This window comes from Chroicocephalus ridibundus, chromosome 13 (genome assembly GCF_963924245.1).
Source record: "Chroicocephalus ridibundus chromosome 13, bChrRid1.1, whole genome shotgun sequence".
Lineage (NCBI taxonomy): Eukaryota > Metazoa > Chordata > Aves > Charadriiformes > Laridae > Chroicocephalus > Chroicocephalus ridibundus.
This window is the reverse complement of record NC_086296.1, coordinates 5310756-5330742: the sequence shown is the minus strand read 5'-3', so window position 1 is coordinate 5330742 and position 19987 is coordinate 5310756. Positions and strand designations below refer to the sequence as shown.

General features: G+C 41.9%; 1 protein-coding gene across 4 annotated transcripts; it reads left to right on the top strand.

The window, feature by feature from the left end:
• Positions 1-929: 929 nt before the first annotated feature.
• On the top strand, positions 930-19865 carry P2RX7 (purinergic receptor P2X 7). Of its 4 annotated transcripts, none has more exons than XM_063351543.1 (14): positions 930-1066; positions 1711-1900; positions 4852-4984; positions 5544-5615; positions 6460-6532; positions 7496-7592; positions 10680-10760; positions 11336-11465; positions 12334-12458; positions 15857-15950; positions 16413-16478; positions 16574-16690; positions 17309-17404; positions 17873-19673. In XM_063351543.1, exons 3-14 carry the CDS (start codon positions 4862-4864, stop codon positions 18395-18397), a joined length of 1599 nt encoding a protein of 532 aa, XP_063207613.1. In that variant the 5' UTR covers positions 930-1066; positions 1711-1900; positions 4852-4861; the 3' UTR covers positions 18398-19673. The 4 variants fall into 4 exon arrangements, 3 of the variants coding, with proteins under 3 accessions (XP_063207613.1, XP_063207611.1, XP_063207610.1); XR_010073211.1 differs by lacking the exons at positions 930-1066; positions 1711-1900 and adding exons at positions 1915-2722; positions 19734-19865 and having other exon boundaries at positions 17873-19369; XM_063351541.1 differs by lacking the exon at positions 1711-1900 and having other exon boundaries at positions 950-1066.
• Positions 19866-19987: the final 122 nt, after the last annotated feature.

Here is a 19987-nt window from a genome sequence, read left to right as displayed (position 1 = left end):
GTTTCATTGTATCATGGTGCAAAGCTATGAAGTCTGAGTGTTCTGACTTGGGGAAGAAGACCTCCATGACCAGACGTCATTAGAACTGGACTGTCTGAGCTCTGGCTTGCTGGCCTGTTTAAAAGCTCAATTTGCAGGAGCAAAATCATGCATTGGAGCCCAGTTCTATGGGACTTCCCAACTTGGGGAAAGTATGGGGGATCCTGTGTTGTCCTTAAAGTTGTTGGCTTTCGTGATCCTTTCGTCCAATGGTTTTGTGCTATTGGTACATGCAGCCCAAAGTAGCCGTACTGCTACCCAGGCTGCCTTGCCTGCTGCTTGATACTTACAGTCTGTAGTGGTGTCTGAATTTTACAACTTCCTGCTTAAAAAACATTAAGGTCTTCACTTCTCTATCACAACAGAATCTTCACAGACATAAAAGAGGTGATAGCTTTCAGTGCAGCCTTGGGTAAATATTACAGGAGGCAGCTGAGATATTTGCTTGATGCTTAACTTACCTTAAGTTATCTTAGTTGGGGTGATGTGGTATCTGGATCAAGTCTTACAGAATCGAAGACCAGTGTGCATATATATTTGCTGTATAATTCTGGGGGCATTTTCCAAATTCCCAAGTTAGTTTACATGGCGAGTGATACAGAGTTTCAAGTAAAGTTTCCTAATGACATGAGAGTTGCTGTAAGAGCTCAGCCCTATAGTTCCATCCAGTTCTCTGGGTAGGGGAGGCTTATGTTTTATATTGCTTGGGAAAGGCTTATGGAAGCTGCTTATTGAGAAGGCATCATGCAGAGGCAACGTGCAGAAGAAAGAGAAATAAACGATCCAGAGCTCTTTAGATCTGCAGGCACAGCTTCATTACTCCCTCCTGACTTTCTCCTCCCTTTATAGCTATTGCTGTGTGGATGACTGCCTTGCAAACTGTGAGAGAGCTCGACCATACAGGCCAGCAAATCAGAGTGGAACGAAACCTGAGCAAATCGAAATCGTGCTCCATGGGCAAAGAGAGATCACCTTATATGGGAACATCATGGGCAAGAAGATGAATACATCCGGCTGAGCTGCTGAGGTCAGATCCCAAACAGATGGAAGACGTTAATATGAAAACAAGAGCATTTAGCAAGAGAAGACAACGCTTACTTCTGCTTCATTTATGCAATCTGAGCCCTCCTGTTTGTGTCTTTTATTATAAATATTATTGTGTGTGTGTACACACAGGTCTGACTGTGTTATGTTACAAATCAAATTCTTTGTGGCTAGTCTAGCACCTAAATACATCTCAGGTCTGTTTCTGGTTCCCACTTGCAGCTTTTTCAGTTGTTATGATGTAGCAGGATTTTGCTTGCTGAAGTGTCACTAATACCAACCCTAGTGGTATGGACTGAGGTCAGCAAAAGCCTAAGGGGTGATCACCGATGTCTCAAAAAATTAAGCCTATTTGTGCAGAATGTAACTTGTTCCTGTGTGCTGAAGCATTTAAGACAGTACTGAGAGCCAAGAAGCCTGTCTGGTCCTGAGTGCTTTGTCATGACCACAGCTATAGGTAGCATCCTAGGTGATTTAAAATACTGAAGGATTGGAAGAAAATCATTAGATCTGCGTTGTAGGTTTTGTATATTTTGTGCTTCTGTGGGTCTTCTATTGCAAGAGAGAGGACCCTGGTCCTTTTAATCTGGGTCTAATGGATTTTGATCCAAACTTCGTGTCTTTCAGACTCTGAGACTGAGATTTACAGGTCCCACCTCAACAGCTCCGCATCTTGACAGCTCCACCTCTTTACAGCATCAGACGGTGGCTTCACGCCTGCTTCTTGGCCCCCTGGACCAGATGCAGTGGTCTTGCAGCACACTGACCAGCTCTGGCTTGTGTGTGGTTCTGTGGAGTAGGAGAGGCTGCAGCCAAAGTATGTGCCGTGTATTGGTTCTGCTGAGAGGAGTAGTGACTTTGTCACTCTGTTTTAATCCCATGACCTGATACAAAACCAATCTAAGACCAAATAGGATGAGGATGGTGTCCTGTGCAATGTCAGATAAGGAGCTGGAGATCTCTGTGGCCATTGATGACCCAAAAGCTTGCTTTACCATCGCCCTGCGCCTTTCATGGCCATTGCTACCCCTGCAAAGTGGGTGTTGCATGCGTCTGCCCAGTCCAGAGGTGCATTACATCATCTTTGCATTAGTGTGAAGTGTTGGGTGGTGGAGAGTCAGGCTCAGAAGTAGGTCAGTATAACACTGGCTTCCATCCATTTAGCCTCATCTCTACGGTTGTCCCAGCATTACTTCAGACTGGTAAAGTCTGGTAGTACTGAGGAGAGATGGTAACATCAACAGAAGGTGAGAAGAACAGTGCTGAGCAATCAGCTCTGGAACTCCAGGCTGAAATTTGGTGCTTTTTCTGTGAACAGACCAAAGGGTGTGTCTCTTCAGGGAGTTCTTGATTCCATCAACTGTTGTTCTTTAGGAGGCTTGTGGTGCCATTCTCATACAGGTTTCTGACTGTGCCTTTAAGTGCAGTGGCCTGGGAAGGATGTAGGGGTGGAAGAAGACAGCCCCAGGTAGCTGCAGTTTTCAAAAGCCAGCACCTCGCAGGAAGTGCTAGCAATGGGTGTAAGTGTCTGCCTGGAGGGCCTGACTCAGTACAACTCTCCGAAATACGTACGCATTCAGAGTGTTACATGGGGATGTCTGAAAGCTTTCGTTTATTTAACTTTTGCTGTGTCTGTTTGGTAAGTGCATGGTGATGGGATGCTGTGTTGTATGTGAGCAAATATTTCTTGTATCGGGGGTTGTCTCCTTACAACTTGGCTTTCAGCGCTTTGAGTTTTGTGGCAGCAAACAAGATCATTGAGCTGGTGTTAGACTGTTCATGGAAGGTGGATGTGGTTGTGGGAACATTGTAGTGGGAGTGTGGCATAGCATGTTATCTAACAAGGTGGAGTTGCTTGAACAGAGTTAACTAAGCTTCCTCTAAAAAACACTTGCAGTTTTTTTTCTTGTCATGCTGTCTGTTTTTGTTTCTTGTCTGAAAAATCCAAAATAACTCCACCAAATAATCTCAGATTCACACCAGTGTTTCTGAGATTAGAGTCTGATCTGTAGAGTCTCCTATTCAGGGTCAGATGAAATGGCGAGTCACCCCTTGCAGCAGATTTCAAGAACAATAAGATGTTTTAGGAATATGCAATAATTGATTGCCTCTAAAGGGCAGATTTTCTTCTTTGTTGCCAAACTAGGGCTGTTCTCAGTGATAAGTGTTTGCTGAACAAAGTCTGCCGAAGTTCATAAAGTTGGTTTCATTCTCATGGGAGGGCAGCAAGCCAGGACATTGAGCTCATTGATCGCAATCTCACAAAGAATCAAGACTGCAGGAAATTCAAGTTGCCTTACTTCTGCCTCTTGGGGAGACCTTGTTGTGGCCTTTCAGTACTTAAAGGGGGCTTATAAGAAAGATGGGGACAGACTTTTTAGCAGGGCTTGTTGTGATGGGACAAGGGGGAATGGCTTTAAAGAGGGGAGATTTACACTAGATAGAAGGAAGAAATTTTTTTACAATGAGGGTGCTGAAACACTGGAGTAAGTTGCCCAGAGAGGTGGTGGATGCCCCATCCCTGGAAACATTCAAGGTCAGGTTGGACGGGGCTCTGAGCAACCTGATTGTTGTGGTTTGGGCCGGGGTGGCCGCTAAATGAGAGACAGATGCTGTCTTTAACCTCTCTCCCTTTAGAGAAAGGAGAGATCTCCCTTCAGAGGGGAGGAGAGGGAATGAGAGAGAGACTTGTGGGTTGAAAAGAAGGGAATGAGAGAGAGACTTGTGGGTTGAAAAGAAAGCTGAAACTACTTCAATAAAAGTGTTGAAGATGTCCCTGCTCATTGCAGGGGGGTTGGACTAACTGACCTTTAAAGGTCCCTTCCAACCCAAACTATTCTGATCCTATGACGACTCGATGATTCTACACGGGTAATATACCCACCTGCTGCTGCTCAGAGCTGAGATCCCACTGCCAGTTTCCAACAACATGGTTATCCCAAAGCACTGTTTTCCAGAAGGAAAACTCTGAAATGGTATTAAAATAGACAATATAAATAAAGGAACACTGATCAGCTGCTTTGTATGTCTGTTCTTCAGATACTATTTTATCCCCCACCAGAACAGTCTATTGTTAAACTGAAATGGTGCTAGCTCTTGTGGCTTGTTTTTCAAAGCAAACCTTTTATATCACTTTTATGTAGTGTGGAAAGTATCTTCTGAACATACAATATTTTTTCAAAGTTGCCGGCGCTTTTATGAGTTAGATGAGTCTTTCACTAACACTTTAAATTCATGAGAAAGTGAAAACATTTGGCCAAGGTTTTTGAAGCAATCAGCATGAGGCACAAAAATAGTCACTCTGGAACGAGGACTAAGTATTTTAAGATCTCTTAAAAAAAAAATCATAAAGTAACAAGAACACTACTGTTTGTCACAGAAGGAGACAAAGTCTAGATACACAGCAACACAGCATGGGTGAAAGTTTTTGGATAGCATCAAGCCCTGTTGCAGTTAATTGGTGTTTCACAAATGGCATCTGGAGAGACAGGATGTCACCTCATGTTGTCTGTATCATTTAGGATGGGAAAATAGAAATTCTCTTCCTGCATATATCAGTTCATTTCTGACAAAGGCAAAACTTCTGAAAGGTGAAACCAAGGCAATCTTTGGTCCAGCCAATGCATGTACCTCACACAAAAAGGCTCCCAATTACTTGAAAATGTCCATCTGACTTCTGTCTTGCAGCACATTTGTCCAGAATGATACAAAGAAGCTGCCCATTTTATTCTTATGGGCTTACTTGTCCTTTCTGTTCTGTCTGGCCAGTTGTATAGTCATGATTTTCAGACTCCATCAGGAGGAGGATGAAGTTGACAGCTCAGTTCGCACTAGTGTGAAGGGAGTGACTTTCACAAACAACAGGATCTGGGATACAGCAGAATACACTATACCAATGCAGGCAAGTCTTAATTTAATGTCTGTCCAGTATTCATTCAGCTTCCATTGATACATCTGTCGCTTTCCTGATATGTCTCTGTCCTACCATTCAATGTGATTACACTGGAGACAGCAATGTTTAAAGCCAAATCTTCCCTTCTTTCCCTTAATAGAAGGAAAAAAATAATATCCTCTTTTATGAGATTTCTGTGGTGCTATTTGTTACACAATTTTTACATAATTTAATATTTTGGTAACAGCAAACCTAGGAACAGATTCACTCCAATACAGCTGTACTAAACAGAGTAGTGTTGTTCCCCATTAATGCTCATGTGTGTTTCTTGGTTTTCAAGCCAGTTTGAAAAAAAATAAAAAATTGGTGCCTTCTTGCCTCTGGCTGCTGGTTCCTGCCCTGATGATGTCCTTGGCTTTTCCTGTTTGAGATGGATAGCATGTGAATGTATATCAGGGGGAGGCAGAGCTGGAACAGCCTTGTCCTTCCAGGTGATGATCGGGAATGACTGAGGTCTGAATCGAGTATGTGAAATTTCAGTCAGATTCATATTCTTTCCTCCATGTAGGCAACAAACTCTTTTTTCGTGATGACCAACATCATTAAGACAGAGAATCAGCTTAAGCAGAGTTGCCCTGAGGTAAATATGTTTTGTGATTTGTACTTACGATGTATTGAATGCATGTTGATGTAAAAGAGTGAACTGTCCTCGGAACAGTCTGGTACAAGCAAATATTATTGCTCTTTATGTCTGTATCTCAGCAAATAACATGCAAGATCTAGTTTAATTGCTCCTTTTCTTTCTTGAGGAATCAGCTGGCAGTTGTGACTTTGCCTTGCACCAATGACCTTGCAGCCAAACCTGTCTGCATCACTTGCAGGAGGTGATGACATTCAGGCCAGTGGTTGCTCTCCAGCTTCTCTGGCATGGCTGCTGCTCTTGAGGAAAACCTGAAGGAATGATGGAGCTACAGAGTTGCTCTTAGCTTCTCTACTAGTATGGTTCTCTTACTGCTGTTCATTCCTACAGGTCCCCTTCCTTTCTTTCTGTAGGTCAAACCTGGTCGTCAGCTGCAGCTCTCCTCTTCATTTGGCTGGCCTACAAGTGGGACCTTGCAGAGTAGTTCCCAAATACAAATTGACTTTCACTGGCAAAAGTATACGGGACTGCTAGTAAACAACGAATTAAATAGTCCAGTATTAAATTTAATGTGCTTAATATTATAGGACAGAGTGTGAAAAATGGGAAAAGACATAAATAATAAAGGAAAATATTATTGTAAGCAAGGAAAGGTGGTTTTTTTTGGTTTTGCAGGTAGCTGAGCCTTTATCTCCTATAAGCCAAATAATTAGTAAGAGCTGTACCTGCTCTGCATTGTTATTTTCTCTTATCTGATATTTTGACATTGAAGCTGAGTAATCTTTTTACATAGGTGTGGAAAGGGGGATATTAATATTGCTCTTTTATGTAAATTTTTTTCCAGTATCCCTTCGCCAAAGCTATCTGCTCTTCAGACAACGACTGTAAAAATGGGAGTGCAGATATCCACAGTAATGGTAAGTAAACGGCATTTTCAGATTGAAATATTTTTTTTGTGGGTATTATCTTCTATTGCATTATTGACCAGTGCAGCACATGCAAGATCCAGCTTGGAGATTTGCAGTGGAACAGTACAGAATCCTAAGAGATCTCTGAGAACATATTTTCAAAACCACAAAACCGAGTTCTTAGCAGCTTGTGTGTGCCCTTACTAAAAGGAGAAACAGTGAGAGGGGGCAGAGGAAGGGGAGAGGTGAAAAAAAGTACAGACTGCTGTGAATGAGGGCCAAACCAGACACACAGTCCCATGGAACTCCATGGCTGCTTAGCAAGTGGAGTAACTGCAGGATCTGTTTGAAGGGTCTGTGACACCCCTGTGATGGTTAGGTAGTTCTCAGAGTAAGTCACGGGGCTTGTGTCCTTTATTTGGGAATAGTTGTCCAGAAGGCATCATACTGTTTTCATCAGGAATGTGAGTTCTTTGTAATGCTGAGACTCCCTGAATTTGAGCTGCTGGATGGATTATCACTTTCCCTGGTAAAGACTAAATGCTCACAGAAAATGCTGACTTTCCAGGAGTGCAGAAAGAATTAAGGTTTTCTGCCCACCTTTGTATCCTTGTTTAATTTGCTCATGTTGTTGAATTGAACTTCTGACTGAAACAGTTGGTTTCTCAATTTATCCCAAGGCTCAGATATGTAACTTCGTATAAAACTGTGAAGGAAATTACTTCACCCACAGCCCAAACAATGACAAGCACTGTTGACCCAAGCAAACAGCTAAATAAGGATTGATGAGGTGTGGCAGGACCATGGTTTGGGTAGTTCTTCCTACAGCTTCCTCCTATAGAAAGCTGTAACAATATGAAATGTCAAGTTCCCTATCTTACATTTGAGGAGGAATCCATTGACATGTTGAAACTGTCTCTTAATTGGTGAAAAACTCTTGTCTTTGCTAAGTAAGAGCTTGTTTCTCTACAGGAATTCAAACAGGAAGATGTGTGGTTTATAATGCAACTTTTAAAACCTGCGAGGTCAATGCATGGTGCCCTGTGCAATACATGGGAGAACCCCCTGAGTAAGTCAAAGAGATATCTGCATTTCTTTTTATGCCTAAAGAAGGATTTACTTTGACAAAGTCATGAAATTTTAGGATAATCCCTTCGCCTAGGCACATATAGATCTCATGTATGTAAAACAGCTATTTCTTTCCTAGCCATACTGTTAACACTCATTATAATATCTGAATAACTTCTAACAGTCTGTCCTGCTGTATGATTCTGCAGTGAAGTCATATCCTCCAGTTTGTATCATCACGCAGCTGCCATGGAAACAGTTTTAGATGTCACAGGCTCCTCTTGAATTCACTAGAGGCATTTGGCTCATTAATTCAAATGTCAAAGAAAATGCATCAACATAAGATAGGCTTAATCAGTTACAGAAATAAAAGGTTTCCTAACTTGGGGTTTTCTTCTGCAAGGCTTAGGGCTCTATGGTATAGAAATTCTTTGTGTGTTCATTTATCACAGTGAGGTTGCTTCCACCTCCCAGAACAATACGGGTAGCTTGGTTGTCTGTACATTGTGCTGCAGGCTAGTGTTTGGGGATCCACCTCACACTGGAGAACGGTCTCTCCATCCTCTCTAGGTAGATGATGAAAACCTCAGTGCTGGCAATCTGTAATAGTGAGCTGAAGAAAACTCCAGGAAAAAGACTCCACGGAACAATGCTGCTGTGAGCTAGAGAGTAGGATGGAGGGGCCTTGTAGCCATCTTTTTTTGTAACCTCATGACTGTACAGTGTTCCAAGATGAAAATGTTCTATTTCTATTCTGTATCAGCCAAAGCATGAAAAAAACTTATAAAAAGATTTGATTTCAACTGAAATGATGGAAATTGTACTGTAAGAGAGCAAATGGTAATCAATTTTAGCTCCTCTCAACCAGCTTTGAAATATGTATAAGAAACTAGGTCAATTATCACTTTTATTAACTCATTGCTTTTAAAAGATACAATCATGATTCTATGTATGTATCCCATCTTTTCCCTAATTTGGCGTTTTCTGCAGAGACTGAACAGTTTTTCCACTGCTAGGTCCCCTCCAGAGTGCACAATGCCTCCTACAGCTCCTTCTGCTGAGTTTTTATCAGCTCTTTAAAGGAATTTCCATTCCCTTCTCCTGCAGACAGAGTTGTGATCTGAAAAAGGTTTTGTCCAACAACAGGAAGGCTGTAATTGTTCGTACAGCATCCGGGAAAGATATGCATGAGTTTCCTGAGTTAATGAAATCCTAGGGTTTTTTATAAAGTTTCAGTGACTGCCAGTCATTTTTAAATGTCACACTGCGTAGGCTCACTGCTGCCTATGTTGCAGAGGGAATTTTGCTTTTAATTACATCGCACAGTTGACACATTTTGTCTTGTTTCCTAACCTTCCTCTAAAGTGCCAGTAATCGATTACTAGCAGGGACCAAAAATAATGGATGAGATGTTTGATCCAAACCTCTGATGTATAAAGTTCTTTCACAAGTTCCATCGGCAAGAAAAAAATGAGGAACCACTAAAAGGCAATGCTGAGTGTTTATTTTCTACCAGAACGATACATAAGACCAAGGTCAGAGCCCAGGAAGCTTTGCCATCTGGTTGAGATACAGAGGGAGCAATGTTTGGATTTGGTTACACCCATGATTGTCTTTATTGTCCAAATTCCTTTGAAAGGTAAATTTCATGAACTATACAGGAGACCTCCTTTTCCTTCCCGTTAGTTATGGCAGGAGCTGAACAAAGGCACTGCATGTTGGCAAGAAGATTCTTTTATTTTTGATTGTTCATTTGTGCCCTGGGGCAGGGCACAGTTGTCAGATTAGCTGGCTGAAGGACAGGTGTTTACAACACCTTTTTCAGAAGAACTTTGAATCAGATTCCAGATGCTTCCCAGTGGATAAATTATGAACAGTTTCACATTATAGGTTCATTCATTTTTCATTCTTTAAAAATTAACAGACATTATTAATGTCTTGACTGTTATGCACTGAAACTCATCTGTGACTTTCGTGTCCAGGTAGCATCCACAAATGTTAATTTGATTTACAATCAAGTTTCATTCGTTGACATGGTTTAGAAGACACTCCTGAGAAGACCCTCATGGAAACTGCATGTCATCCAGCTAATGTGCTTCTTGTCATCACAGATCTCTGATGCAAAGGCATTGCTCAAAATGTAATGATAGGAAAAATATTCCCTGCTTAGAAGCACTGTCCTTTATGTGGATGACTGCTGTGCAGACTGGGTTTCCCCCTTGGAATGGCTGTCTTGATGGAAATTAAAATATTCCTGGCTCATTCTTAAAATGGAACAATGCCATTACTCCAGTTCAGCATAGTCCCTATGCTACAGAAACAATGCCAAAAGTTGTATCTCTTGCTTTCCTATAGCCCTGGCAAGTCCTGGAGTGTAGCAGAGGTTGTCTCACACAGTCTAGACCAAGGTTACCCAGCTGGCAACTTGTGGGAAAATTCCTTCTTTCCTGACACATTAGCTTCAGAGAAATCATTCTTCTGAGGAAGGGTCAGACTGGCAGCCTGCTTTCCATTGTGTTTGCATTCTACCTACATATTTAGTGACACAAACCACTGCAGGGCAGGTCCTCAAACTAGGATCTGCTAGGGAGGCGGGACAACTTCTGGTGATGTGATTTGACACCTGACTTCTAGAGACGTCCTCTAGGATCGAGTGTGTCACTCATTCTTACAGTCTTACTAGCTGCGCAGCTCTGGTGTAAATGGCCACCTGTCTGTGAGGACCAGCAATGAAACTGCCAATTCATTGTGCAGAAATCATCAGCTGTCAAATTTCTTACTACTATTCTATAGCAAGATTTATATGAGAAGTCTCCTGAGATCATGTTTCAGCTGCATGTAGAGACCCCAGTTAGGCTTGGCCCACACAAGCAAGTGCAATGGAGAGAGAACAATTTATACCTAAAACTAAGAAAACCACCTCTCCTTTTCTTGATGCCCTGAGCCACTTAACTCCCTGCATTTCAATGTGTTATTCTTAGCAACATATTCCTCCTACTGACAGCTTTCCAGGTAATAGTAAAGTAGCATAACATTAGCTGATGTATTTAAGTAAAAGAAGTTAGTCAATTTGATGTTTCTTTTTTAGGCCTGCTGTTCTGAGGAGTTCTGAAGACTTCACTGTGCTAATAAAGAACAACATTCAATTCCCAAAATTTAATTACACCATGTAAGTGCAAACATTCCTCAATGCTTTCTGAAGTAGTTGTGCTCTGAAAAAACACTCGTATAAATTGGCACCTTCTTTACTCAAAAAGCCTATGCATTCAGGGCTGTATCTGCCTGAGTGACAGATAGCAAGTTTCTTCAATTCTGTAACCCTTTTAACCCTATGAATCCTTCAGGAACCAAAAGAAATAAGGGGAGCTTGGGAACAGAGCCTCCCAGCATAACTCTATTTCTCTCATGCACTGGACAGCAGAATTGTTTGTTCAGATATACTGGTTTACATTAGGGTAAAATCACTAAAATATAGCACAACAGACATGCAATTAAAATTATAAGGTAAAAGTGTTTAGTTTACACAGGTAAAATTTTGCTGGGGATAATATCCAAAGAGTAAAGAATTCATCTTGATTCCCAGGTCACAGTTAGGGAGATATACATCTGGTAGCTACAAAGCCAAAAGCTTCTATACTTACAAACCGAGCACATTTAACACAGGTTCTAGTACGTGTGAAGTCCCTTACCTGTATCTGCTCCAACTTGTTTTTAAATGTAAACAATTGTGTGTGTTCTTCACAGACTAAATATTCCAACAATTTTTAATACTTCCTGCACATACAACAAGACAATTTTCCCACTCTGTCCCATTTTCCGTCTGGGAGATATCGTTCAGGAAGCAAAACAGAAGTTTTCTGAGATGGCAGTAAAGGTCTGTGATATCTCTTTTTTCATGCTCAGCGTTAAAACATTTACTTGATTCTCTTCCTGCATGTTTTGCTGTCTGACATATAATGGAATGGTTCTAGGTTTAGAAAGTGATTGTGTGAGAAGCAAAGTGACGCCAACTTTCAAGAATTAAATGTGCTTAAATCTCACAGAATGGAACCCATGTTGACAGAGTTGATACTATTTTGTTAGTATTGTAGTATGCAGAGGGCCATTTACAAAGCACGGTGCATCTAAATAGGTTCTATACAAGGCTGTCACTGGTGGTCATCTTTTGATTCTACTCAAGCAGATCCTAAATTATGGGGGAATCATCCAAAAGTCAGACTGGCACAAATAGCAGCTTATATTCAGAGTCAAAAAGCACTTACTTTTGCTATTACATTTTCACTCTATTCTTTAGGATATTGAGCCAAATGCCCTTAACACAGTATCCAGCCATACCTCAGGATATTAACAATATTAACAGATGGGTAGAATAGAAGGAGAGACAAAGTGTCCTGCCCAGAGTCATCAACTGAGCCACATTTATTGATTCGTAGCCTGGCACAGTGCGTTCAAGATGAAACATTTGGACTGGGTGCCTACAAAACTTAGGCTTGCACTCAGGCTTTTGGTTTGATTCTATACATCTTTTAAAGCAAGAAAATGTCCATCACAGTATATCAGCTACATCCACACTTGTGCCACTAAGGTGAAGAGAAACAGCCATAAGATAGGAAAGGCCTGAATGAATAATAGAATAAGTAAGTAACTTCCAGACAAGACTGCTTGATTGGCAAATGTTGCTTATGAGTTAGTGTGTCTATGGAGATGTGTCCATGCCCTAAGCTTACTGTGTCTGTTTCCAGGGAGGAATCATTGCCATCAAGATTAACTGGGACTGTAACTTGGACAGCTGGTTTTATGACTGCAGTCCGAAGTATGGTTTCCAGCGCCTTGATGACAAAAAAATAATGCCTGGATTCCACTTCAGGTAAAAAATGTTTTATGAATCAAGTAGCATGTTTTCTGAGTTGAAGCAAAGATGTGATGAGGTGTGGGCAATGATGACTTGGAATGCCACGTTGTTTGATTCTCCTTCACTCTTGTAGTTACATCCTTAACCTACAGCTACTGCAGTTGTATAGATGTATCATCACGGTCGTCTTCCAAATGAGCATGTTTGTATTGCAGGAGATTTTATTTCTATGTTGAAAGGCCTAGAAACTTCCAACAGGTATTCTGGGAACTAACACAGAGAATAGTTTGGGCAGATTCCACCATATGGCAATTGAGGCTTGAAACTACCTAAACTTGTGAGTTTCCCAAGGCAATTAACACAAATAAAATAACAAAGTGTTTTTCTTCCCTCTGGGTAACCCCACAGTTCACTGAATCAAGATTTATTCAAAAAGCAAATTAGAGCTTTTGGTTCGTTATGCATATAGCAGATCTATGAGAAGTTTTGACAAAAAAATCTTGATGTGACTCCAGTTCTAAATAGTTACACAAAGCATTTATCAAATCTTATCAGCACATTTAAAACTAAAGATGTCCCTCAGATCTAAGTCAAAACTCTTGTGTAACAACACTCTTTTTTTGACTCATGGCATGATTATTATTACATTGTGGGTTTTCATACATTTGTGAAGCTAACGTGAGTGCCGTAACTGTGTAGGAACTGCCAGTGTATTCCAAGCTGCATTCTGCTGGAGCTGTGCCAACAAAGAAATAGGTGTTCCCTCTGACCTGGCAACCACAGACAGGAGGTGGAGGAGATCACAAGGAAAAAGCAAGACAGTGCTGTGAGGCTGAGGCCAGCAACCATTCTGTTGAATACATTTTTATAGGCAAAGCAGTTTCTGAGAAGGCTTTTAGAAGATGACAGTGGAGTAGTTTTGAGGATGTTTAGTGTCAGATTAACAGCTGGGGTGAAAATGCCAAGAATGGGATTGCTCAAAATTTGTTATCTTTTAAGTATCAAAATACCAGTCTGTAGCAAGATTATTTTGCTGCAGTTCAGCTGCAGGAAGGATTATTTTGCTGCAGGAAGTGAGCCTGGTTTGAGAACACAGGCTGCTGGGAGAGTGTGCATGATGTCAACCCCCATCCTGGAGGCCTGACTCTGTATCTGTTAATCAAGAGGTTTATTGGCAAAGAAATTTCATTCTCTAATGTCTCCAAAATTAAAAAAGAAGAGCAGGGTGGTTCAGTGCAGCAATTTAAAAAGCAAAGACAGTGAAAGTTGAAGAGCAATAAAGAGAGTGAGCATAATACCCTTTAAAACAAGCATGGATGTTTTGGTGACGAACATGCACAAACCCTGCCACACTGTTGAGCTACTGTATGCCAACCTGTATAAACAGAGCTGCTGATTTCAGTAGAACTACCCAAGTGAGCAAGTGGGGGAGAGCTAGAAATGATCCTGCAATTAATATATCGAAAAATTTTTGGAAATCAGTGACATATCATAAGAATGTAAAATATTATCATAGCAGAGGTCGATCCAGCCCAGAGTCCTAAAGCTAATAAAGATCAGTAGCAAGAGAAAATTTTGGAAAAGAGCATCAGAAACAGGGCATGTACAGATGCTGCTTCCCCTCCAGTCTAGGTGTTCTAGAAGTCAGGAAAGCTACTTTGGGCAGCTTATAACCTCTGTCTGCATGGAGCCCTATTGATTTCATCTCAGTTCGAAAGGGAATTCTGTGATAGACTTAAATGGAACAGGCTTTAGCCTTCCAAAAGAAAATAACTACTTGAGGTGCTGGGGAGGAAGGCTTCAGCCAGCGATCAAGAAAGCTCTTAACAGATCAGCTCTGAGCACAAAGCTGTTACGGAGGAGAAGGCTTCTATGCCATCAAGAGCAGATGTGAAATAGCCTCTGCCCTGAGGGCTAGAGAAAACTTCTGATCCTGGAAAGAGTTAGGAAAGCTTTCAAGTAAAACCTAAGTGACCTGCAGGCTTCAGAGGCTAAGAGCTGGCCAATAAAACATTTCTTGGCCACAGAGTGTGACCATTCAGCACAGGAAAAAGGGCATTTCATGTCTGTGCAAGCAAGGAAAAAGCAGAACACATTACCGTGTGTTTTTCTGAATGACTCACTGCCTTCAGAGACTACAAATCAGATTGCGGTAAATGGGACGCAAATAATCACATGATCTAGGGAATTCTGATTAAAAGCACTCTGAAAGTCTACCAAACTTAGCTTGCAGTAGGATGTGCAGGAGAGAGTGGAATCAAGTAAAAGCTTGTTCTGGGCTGGTTTGTTAGTGTTAAGATGCAAAGCAGAGCTGCAGGGACTGAACACAAAGAGAAAGGAAAGGAGGAAAATGTATTTTTCTTTAGATGTCTCTATCATCTCAATGAGTACTTGGAGATGCTAGGAAGCAGAGGTCTGAGCTGATGGCATTTACACCAGACATATCCTCTTAAACAGTTTACTGTTTTTGTACTTGAACAGGCAAGCAACTATAAATCCAATTTTTATTAGCAATGACAGAGTCATCTGTGAGTATCTGTTGTCCCTGGAACTGACCTTCTGTCCCTTCGGCTAAGTAAATTCCCATTCGAATTATTTATCTAAATGGAGAACCAGAACTTAGAGATGGCTCAAGTAAACCAGTCAAGAACAATACAGTAGTATAAGCCCTGACAGCATGTCTGAGGTAGAAGACATATGGGTGTTGTTACCAGAGGTTGGATATTAGTACCATTCTGTGTTTTAGTATGTCTTTCAGTTTAATGTAATGATTTTGTCTGTACTGACAGCTTTTCATTGTCAGATTTAAAAGGACCTCTTTGTTCCATGCTCTGTGACTGCTTATAGATCCATAAGCTGATGTGAGCTGTGCATCAGGAGGGTCATGTTTTTGATAGAGTAAGAAACTGGAAGTTAGTAAAGGCCCACGTGATTCTTCCAGCTCTCTACTGATTGAAGAATGGAAAATGGCTGACATCCAGCCTGCTGAAGCGTGCTCAGAAGTTCAGAGTTGGTCTTGGATAGCATGATATTAAAGCCATCAGACCATGGGCACTCTTGTCATTGCCAGCTCTTCACATAGCCTTGCTGGGGTTTTCTATCTGCTTTACTTGTGATTGAACTTGCTGCAGCTTTAGGTTCCAATTTGAATCGAGACAGCAAAACACTTGTTGGACATCAGTTGGATTTTTCATTTGTCTAAATCTCTTTATATGTATTAATTTACTTTTGACTGCCAGGTCAGATGCTGGACAAAATACTGTTCATCAAGCTGGCCTCAGCACCTTCATTTCAGAAGGCTGAAAGGCTGGAGGAAGAAGGGAGAAGAAACTACGCCCCTTTTTGTGTTCTGCCGCCTCGTGGCATTTTATTCCCCAGGAAAGCTGCACAGATCTTCATTTACTCTTTTGCAGATACGCAAAGTATTACAAGCTACCAGAAGGGAAGGAGCAGAGAACCCTTTACAAAGTCTATGGAATACGGTTTGATGTCATTGTCTTCGGCACAGTAAATGCAATTCTTTTTCCTTGTGGAGGGAGAAGAAAGCTTGCTATTTCCTTAGCCCCACTTCTGCCATATATCCCTCCCCTCTCTCCTGTCCATCAGTCTGGGACAGAAGTCATGTCAGATGAGTAGATCTAAACGGAACTGAGCAGCATAGGAGAGCAAAGCTGAGGATGAAATGGCAGGGCTGGGAGAGAGGCAGGATTGTTCTTTAAGACTGAGACAATAACAGGTATCATCACGGCATGATGATATTGTCACGAACCCCGTGTGTCACCACTGTTTCCCTCTCAAGTTGTTTATTCTCCCCTGCAAAGTGTCTGAGATGGTCTATGAAATTTTGGGATTGATTGAATTGTAAAGAAACAGAGATACATTGTGAAGAGACAAAAAGAGAAAAGCCGTTAAGCTGAACAGATGGTAACAGACCTTGCCTCTCAGTTATTCTTTTCTGCTTTGTTTAAGGGTAGAAAATTTAACATCATTGAACTCATGAGAAACATTGGGTCCATGATCTCCTATTTTGGTTTGGTGAGAGACTTATTTTTTGTATTAATACAACCAGTTCTGCAGATACAGTCTCATGAAGAAAGTGGAATCACTACTTGCTTTTTTTTCATGTGCAGGTTGCGAGTGCCATTGAAGTTGTTCTTTCTATTGTTCGTTACTCCAGCTGCGGCAAATCAGCATTCTGCAAAATTTACAACAGGAAAAAGTATGAGACTGTGCTGAATCCAAGACAGGTAAAGAATGTAAATTGCTGCTCTATGGATACAAAAATGCAGCTGATCCAGGAAGCTTCCATGGAGCTGTGCACGACGTGCACTGCATGAGTACAGTGGGCTCTACACACAAGCTTGGCATGGCAGAGTCACACCAGCTCCATCAGGGAAACCTCCAGAGAACAGTGGTCCTTCAGCGTAGCAGAAGGATATCATGAAAGGGTTTTCCATGAAGAAGGCATTGCTCAAACTCTCCCCTGCCAACTTCAGTTGCCCCTTCCTGTTTTTCAAGTTATAAATGGTTATTTATCTAGGCTGCCTCTCCTAATCCCCCAGCATTTTAGGTATGTATTTTTAGAGAAGAGCGAAGAGGAGAGTACCTAAAGGCCCTGCACAACCACACTCCTAGTTAGTTCCATACCATTTCTTCCTGTTCCCTTTGGCCCCAGAGCTCCCCATGTCCTTGCTATCCTGGATATTGGAAATGTGGGCCCTTCCTTGCAACATGCAGTTGCAGGGAATTGTTATCGGAGTACAGACTGCAGAACCCAAGCCCTGAGGTCAGATCCATGCCGTGTTTGTCCCCAGGTCTCTGAATAATTAGTCCAGCTGACAATGCTCATTTCTTCTGCTGCACAGGTGATGTATGTGTCCTATGTTGATGAGCCACATGTTACCTTGATAAAGGAGCCTCTGAAAACAAGCTTGCAGCATGCTCAAGGCAGCATTGTTGAGGTAAAGACAGACACTTAACCTTTGGTATCCTCCCTTCAGAAGAAGGGAACTTCAGGAGAACTGAGAACTGTCATTCCAAACTGATTTGGGTTTCCACCACCTACACCCCCCATATTTCCAGATTAGATTCTGAGGGGCTAAAACTACAGCCCTATTGTCCGCTTCGAGTTAATAAGTCCAGAGGATGTATTTTCTACAGTCATCTGAAAATTGCTGCTTTACTGTGGTGGGTATGTGGCAACGGGAGTGCGTTGGTGTTGAAACAACTTGTGAGGTGTCGATTTGATTTTGCTAGGGTGGGCGTTGGCAACACAGAAAGACAATCCTCCTCCAGATCTGCTGATCTATCATCATTATCTCTATTGTGCTGTGTCAAATGAAAAAGCCAATGGTGAGGATGACTCTCTGCAGTTGGATGAAGCAGCAAATGCTGTTTTCTTTAATTTATGTTGGGAATTGTTGTTGCAGAGCCACCCTGTGAAATTCTGTGATGCTGGCAGCTGCTGCACCAGTGAGTCCAATGAACACTGTGATAATGAAGAATCTGAGCCAATGCGCTCCACTGAGTCCAACAAGAACGATGATAATGAAGAACACGAGCTGAGGCAACCTCTTAGACAAGACGCCTCTTCCCCAGGCAGCCCAAAGTGGTGCTGCTGTGGGAAATGCCTGCCAACACAGAAGTACCATGAGCAGCTCTGCTGCCGAAGGAAAAAAGGGCAGTGCATCACAACCTCCCACTGGTTTCAGCAGCTGGTGCTGTCCAGTCGCACCCTGAAGAAAGCCCTTCTCTACAAAGACCCCTTTCTGGACTTGACGGATGGCAATATCAAGAACCAGATGCGCCGCCTTGCTTTCAGGCAATACATTCACTGGCGCTTTGGCTCTTTTGATCTGGAAGACAGAGCCGTCATCCCAAGCTGCTGCAGGTGGCAAATTAGAGATACTTATCCCAAAGCAGGCAACAACTATACTGGTTTTAAGGTGGAATGAGGATGTAGCACAACTTGAGATCATACTGTGGCTCTCCTTGGATGTTTAACCTTTGTTCTCTTTCATGGACCTTCTTTAAAAAAAAAAAAGAAGAAAGCGTGTGACTTCCCAAAATCTTCTGTAGTACTGTAGCTGAATTTTTGTATGCTGTTTTTGGAGAGGCACAATAGCCTACTGCTTAGCATAGAGGAACAAACACCTTGAGCTAAAGTGCTTGCTTCTGCTTCTGCTTCATTCTGTGAGTCACCCCACATGGTTTGGAAATGTAGGCTCTGGGGTGAATTCTTAAGCACTACATTTCAGTGGGAGGTTCTGGGCCTCCTGCCTTCGCACTGGTGCGTAACAGAATCCCATCTGAGCCAGGAGGTGACCAGCACCCTGAAAATAAGATGGAGCCAAGAGTAATCTCAAAGCATGACCCCTTGAAGGAAAGAAGTCCAAAAGTGATATCATTTGAAAACGTGAGCATTTTTCTCCCCCAGCCTCACCACTTTTCTGCAGGCCTGGCTCAAGAAGCTCTAGAAAGAGGCCACTGAGCATGGAGTTTCATAACTCGCTGTTGAAGGCCTCGTGGTCTGTCCGGATCAGACAGGCTCATTTTAGACGATTTCAATGACACAGACAAAGCATTTTCTGAAAAGCCGAGCTGTTCTCTTTGTATTACTCCTTTTAGCTTGAACTCAGGAATTACAGTGAAAAGTACTTTTACCGTCTTCGTGTAATATTTTTGGACATTTCATTTGCAGTGTTGGACTTTGGCCTTCTGTTTGCTCCTAACTTCAAACAGGCCTTGCCTCCTACACCTCCTCCTACTGAACTTGGCACGGTGCGAGTGGCTTTGTGCTACGATGCATAAGGCCAGAGTAGAGCCAAGGCGCAGCAAATTCAGGGTAGATTAACCTGTGGTCCAACACCTTTTCAATTCTTTCTTTTTTGTTATACTTGGACATGTTCTATTTTTATAGAAACAAGGTGAGAAGGATTGTAACATGTATATTCTGCACTCCTTTCAACTGAGCTTTGTTCTTTCTGAGCTAACACAGCAGTTTGCCATTTGTACTTCCCACATATATTTTAAGATACATTGCTGGCAGATTATGCCAACTGCATTTGTATCTTTAGTTGTAATATGCATTAATTGTATTAACATTCATATTGCAGCATCTTATATATCTAGAGTGAGAAAATATTATAGTTGGCATTAATGCATTCCTGTTCTGAAAAAGGAACCGACTCTCCTTTTGGAAAGAATTACACTGAATATTTACTTAAGACTGTGATAAATAAGGGATTTGATGGATGACAGTCTTAGATATGCTTCTGCTATCTTTTGCAGGCAGGTGTTCTGTCCTTGCCCTGAGCTGGCTCCAAGTTATGTCTTGGTGTCAGGATGGTCCTTGCCTGAGGTCATCTGTCCAGCTTCTTTCTGAGACTTAGTAGCCCAGACTCAGCGCAGGGCTGACAGCAGCAGACTTCCAGGTAACGGCTGACTCATGTCTGCCCAGTACGGAGGTGAAAAACTCCTCATAAACTTGCTAACAATGAGTAGCATGGGAAAAAAAATGCTCCAGATTTAGCATCATCCTCAGG

Coding starts and splice junctions, on each gene's coding strand:
- P2RX7 (XM_063351540.1), top strand. CDS start 2,598: ATGGGTGTAAGTGTCTGCCTGGAGGGCCTGACTCAGTACAACTCTCCG. Junction 4,985..5,543: donor AATACACTATACCAATGCAG/GCAAGTCTTAAT, acceptor TCCTCCATGTAG/GCAACAAACTCTTTTTTCGT. Junction 10,761..11,335: donor CCAAAATTTAATTACACCAT/GTAAGTGCAAAC, acceptor TGTTCTTCACAG/ACTAAATATTCCAACAATTT.